The sequence below is a fragment of the Cyprinodon tularosa genome, unplaced genomic scaffold (genome assembly GCF_016077235.1).
Source record: "Cyprinodon tularosa strain WSP-4 unplaced genomic scaffold, ASM1607723v1 ctg53, whole genome shotgun sequence".
Lineage (NCBI taxonomy): Eukaryota > Metazoa > Chordata > Actinopteri > Cyprinodontiformes > Cyprinodontidae > Cyprinodon > Cyprinodon tularosa.
Window position 1 is genome coordinate 1,993,471 of NW_024039263.1, and position 4,938 is coordinate 1,998,408.

At 41.9% G+C, this 4,938-nt stretch overlaps 1 protein-coding gene across 1 annotated transcript; it reads right to left on the bottom strand.

Annotated features, from left to right (window-relative positions):
• Positions 1-1,217: 1,217 nt before the first annotated feature.
• Positions 1,218-4,648, bottom strand: LOC119796000. Its single transcript, XM_038304294.1, has 3 exons — positions 3,318-4,648; positions 2,055-2,198; positions 1,218-1,383 (listed from the first exon to the last, which is right to left on the bottom strand). The coding sequence occupies exons 1-3, from the start codon at positions 4,646-4,648 to the stop codon at positions 1,218-1,220; spliced, it is 1,641 nt and encodes a 546-aa protein (XP_038160222.1).
• Between the last annotated feature and the right edge of the window lie 290 nt (positions 4,649-4,938).

Sequence of the window (4,938 nt, forward strand, 5' to 3'; positions counted from 1 at the left end):
ACAAATTTTTCACCAAACCAGCCTCTCATCCACACGAAGCCGGCGTTTCGGGGGTCTGTAAACGATCATTTTTTTATTCAGCCTTCAGAGTGGGAAGATTCTGAAACGCCGTTTTCGCGTTTCCATCTTTACGCTCTAACCGCATTTTTTTTTTAACACACATGCGTCATAGCGTCGCCTCTAAACACGCATGCGCGACACAGTATCACAACAACAATGGCGCCGTACTGTGTTGAATGGTTGCTGCTAATGCTACTCACCCTGCTGTCGGGCTTACAACAGAATCTTCTTCTTCTGGAATATCTCCAGGAAGAACAGAGCAATATAGACAACATAGTTCAGCACCTGAATTTGACTTAACAACGAAAATGGACCCGCAGGGCAACCATGTATAAATATTAGTGCGCATGCCCAACATTTCGTCGCTTATTTTTGCTTTGGCACCACAGCGCCACTTACAGGCCTGGCATACATTTTGCAGCGTTTTCATGCATTCGTGTGGACGCTCACATTTATTTTACGTCTCCGTCTTTACGGCAAACGTTTTGGAAAATATCAGCGTTTCGTGTTCGTTTTGACTTCGTGTGGACGGGGCCTAAAAGCCACTAGTCCCAGCAGATGATCTTCTTACTGCTATAAAATGCACAATCAAGCTGGGAGGCAGTTTAAAACAAATAGAGGGATATAGAATAATTGTAGTGGCAATTGTTTGTCAAACCAAACATCCAATTAAGTTCCAATAAGCCACTATAGGCACTGGGGTCACGTTTTCTTGACGCAGGCAAAAGAAGTGGAAGTCCAAACTTGTAGATGTTTAGTTGATTTATTTCCTATATTTTGTCACATTACAGAGTTCAAACTTTCCTTGCCCTGTTACCTCTCTTGCACTGGTAAAAACCCATAGGCCCCTAACCCAAATGCCTGCTGGTCCTTACCAGGCTCCTACAATTATAGAAAGTGGACCGCCCACATTTCTTCCTGTTTTACATAAAATAAAGAAAAATAATAAAACAACAAAAAATAGATGCACAAAAATGCAACAATTAACCTATAAATTAAGTCTGTAAATAATACAAAAAATATATAAGTTTAGGAATTAACACAATTCAAATGGATAAAGAAATAAAGAATAAATAGCTCCAACACTCCGGCCCCTAATTGTGAATACTGTCACAATTACAAATGAAGAAAAAGGAGCTATTCCCTCAAACATGTCCTTAATTCTTCAGGTTGATGCTTCCAGTAGCAAAACAAGTTTGGTCACGGGTCTTTCGAGAACACTGGTCTTTGTTTGTAATCGCACAGAGCGGACCAAGCCTTTTGCATCCTGGTTTACGCTCAAGACCTTGGCCATCATCCATGTTCCTCTTGGAGCTGTAGAGTCTGCAATTAAGACAACATCTCCAGGAGTGAGACATCGTTTAGTTCTTGTCCATTTTTGTCTTTCCTGCATCAGAGGTAAGTACTCAGAAAGCCATCTTTTCCAGAACAGCTCTGCCATGTATTGCACCTGTTTCCACCTTTTCCTGACAAAAAGATCCTTTTGATTGAACAATCCTGGTGGCAAAACTGGTTTGGTTTTTAACAACAACAAATGGTTGGATGTTAGTGCCTCAAGATCATTTGAGTCATCGGAAACTTTAGTGATGGGTCTGTCGTTTAATATGGCTTCAACTTCACAAAAAATTGTTTGAAGCCCTTCATCATCCAAAACTTGCTCTTTAAGAACTGAAACCAAAATACTTCTTATGGAACGAATCAGACGCTCCCAAACTCCACCTTGGTGAGATGCTGCTGGGATGTTAAAGTTCCATTTAATTCCATCCTGCACAAAAGCATTTTGAATTTTAGCATGATTCAGTTCAGCTAAACTCTCTTTCAGCTCTCGATTTGCACCAACAAAATTTGTGGCATTGTCAGATCTGATGGTGGAAACTGGGCCTCTTCTACAGATGAACCTGCGGACTGCATTTATACAGGAATCTGTATCGAGGGTGTAGGCCATTTCCAGATGCACTGCACGGCTGGTGAAACAAGTGAACAGAACTCCATACCTTTTCAGGAGGCTTCGTCCTCTTTTAACACTTACAGGACCAAAGTAATCCACTCCAACATTTGTAAAAGGAGCGGTGGCTGGCAGGACTCTTTCTTCTGGCAGATCTGCCATCTTTTGTTCAATAAACTTTCCTCTGTTACACCTGCAAACAACACAGTGAGAAATGATTTTTCTGGCAGCTGAATTAGCATTTATTATCCAGTATTTTTGTCTTAATCTTGACAGCATATGAGCTCTTCCTGCATGTCCCAACTGTTGATGAATATGGCGTAAAATCAGTGTAGACACATGCATATCCTTTGTCAAAATTGCAGGATGCTTTGTTTCGACAGGCATGGCTGATTTATTCAACCTGCCACCCACTCTGAGGACTCCAGCATCCAATACTGGGTCGAGTTTGTATAAAGAACTTCTCTTAGAGACTGCTTTAAGGCCACTGGTGATTAAAGCCAGTTCAGTTGTAAATTTCTGTTGTTGTGCAAACTGAATAATGGCTAGTTCTGCCTTGGCCAAGTCTTCAGGAGTCAGATTTTCTTTCTTCAGAGTGGTCTTGAATCTGTCTATCTGCTTGTCTAGGGCTTTGTTTTGCTTTTCTGGTTCATTTTTATTTAGGTCTGCAGCAGCAAACTCCTTCCTTTTCTGTTGCAACAGCATCAGAATGTTTTTCAGCTTTAAAAACCAGGCAACAGAGGTTTTAAGCTTTGTCCAAGATGAAAAATAATGAATCAGATAGCTTGTAGGATTTTGTGACTCCTTTACAAGAACACTCACGGCTAGGTCCCTTTTGACCTCTGGGTCATCTGCAGGAATTGCATGGTGATCCACATCCAGTTTAGGCCATTCCTCTTCTGATCTGTGGAGAAATTCAGGCCCATTTATCCATCTCCTGCATTTAATGAACTCCTCAGCTCTCATGCCTCTGGATGCATCATCTGCAGGATTTTCCTTGGAGGAAACATATCTCCACTGATTCACATCTGTTGCTTCTCGGATGACAGAGATCCTGTTTGCAACAAAGGTGTGAAATCTTCTGGTTTCACTGAAGATATATTTTAGTACTGTTGTACTATCAGTCCAGAAAACAGGTTTTTCCAATTGTATTTGCAGCTCCTTTTGCAGCAGTTTATTGACTCGGACAGCAAGAACAGCAGCGGTCAGTTCCAACCTGGGAATTGTTGTTTGCTTCATAGGAGCAACTCTTGCTTTTCCTAGAATGAAAGCAACATGTGAGATGTTATTCTTTTCCAGTTTTAAATATGACACTGTTCCATAGCCGTCTTGACTTGCGTCAGAGAAATGATGAAGTTGTCCTTTGTCTGGTTTCCTGATGCAGCTTGGTTTGATGCAACGATCCACCTTAAAACTGGAGATCAGCTGGAGGTCCTCCAGCCAGTCGAGCCACTTCCTACAAAGAGAATGGGGAATAACTTCATCCCACTTCAAGTTTTGTCGACAAAGTTCTTGTAGCAGCAGTTTAGCTGGCATACTGAAGGGAGCTAGGATTCCCAAGGGATCATATAGTGAACTAACCACAGACAAAATGCCCCTTCTGGTCTGTGGGCGGTCCTGCACAGAGGTTCTGAACTTGAACTCATCTGTTTCGATGCTCCACTGTAAACCCAGTACTCTCTCGACCGGAAGTTCATCTGTGTCCAAATCCAGATTCTTAATTTCTTTTGCTCTCCTTTCCTCTGGAATGGACATGAGCACTGTGCGACTGTTGCTTACCCATTTTGAGAGCACAAATCCTCCCTTAGAGCAGAGGTCCGTCAGCCTCTTCACCATGTGAATTGCATCTTCTTCTGTGGGAACAGATTTTAAACAGTCATCCACATAAAAGTTATTTTTGATAGTATCAACCACTTCAGCTGGAAACTGTTGTGCGTTATCATCAGCAGTTCTTTGCAGAGCATAATTTGCACAGCTGGGTGAAGACACTGCTCCAAACAAATGAACCAACATCCTGAACTCCTGTGCAGGTTTTGATGTGTTACCATGATGCCACCACAGGAAACGGAGGAAGTTGACATGTTTTTCAGAGACATAAACTTGGTGAAACATGGCATTAATGTCAGCCATTAGTGCAACAGGCTCTTTTCTAAATCTAATGAGAACTCCAACCAGAGAGTTTGTGAGGTCAGGTCCCTGTAAAAGCTGACTGTTCAGTGATGCTCCTTTATAGGTTGATCCACAATCAAATACAACTCTCAACTTTCCTTTTGTGGGATGATGCACTCCATGATGAGGAATGTACCACAGTTGTCCATTACCTTTCTGTAGGTCCTCTGCTGGTACAGCCTCAGCATGTCCTTGCTGCAGCATGTTGTTTACACATGCAGTGTATTCCTCCTTGTACTCAGCATCCTTTTCAAATCTCCTTCTGAGGCTCTGGAGGCGCTGCTCTGCAACACAGATGTTATTTGGAAAGCAGGGGCTTTCACTCCTGAAAGGTAAGTCAATATTATAATGACCTTTAATAAGTTTTGTAGAGTTATTGACAATGTTCATGAAATGCAAATCCTCTCTAGACATTTCAGTTTTCTCCTCTGATGATCTTTCGTTAAAATCATCATTGTACTGTTTGATCAGCATTTCTTCAAGATGCTCAACAGAGATCCTGTTGGCTGTCACAGCAGTGCAAACATTTCTATTTTTGCTGTGGCTTCTAGTGTGCAGGGGACCATTTATGACCCAGCCAACTTTAGTTTTTACAGCATAAGGCCCACCATCTACACTGTTGATCACCTCCCAGGGCTCTAAAACATTTGAAGCATCAGTTCCTATCAGTAGTTCCACATCTGCATTGATGCTATGAAGCTTAACAGGTTTAAGATGAGGCCACTGATCAATGTCCTTTTGCTGGGGAATATTCAATGTAGAAA

Excerpts from the sequence above, each read along its gene's own strand:
- LOC119796000 (XM_038304294.1), bottom strand. The coding sequence starts at position 4,648 with ATGCTGATCAAACAGTACAATGATGATTTTAACGAAAGATCATCAGAG. Across the intron at positions 2,199-3,317 it reads CAAGACGGCTATGGAACAGT|GTGTAACAGAGGAAAGTTTA; the intron begins GTCATATTTAAA and ends TGTTGTTTGCAG. Across the intron at positions 1,384-2,054 it reads GGACGAAGCCTCCTGAAAAG|ACTCTACAGCTCCAAGAGGA; the intron begins GTATGGAGTTCT and ends TCTTAATTGCAG.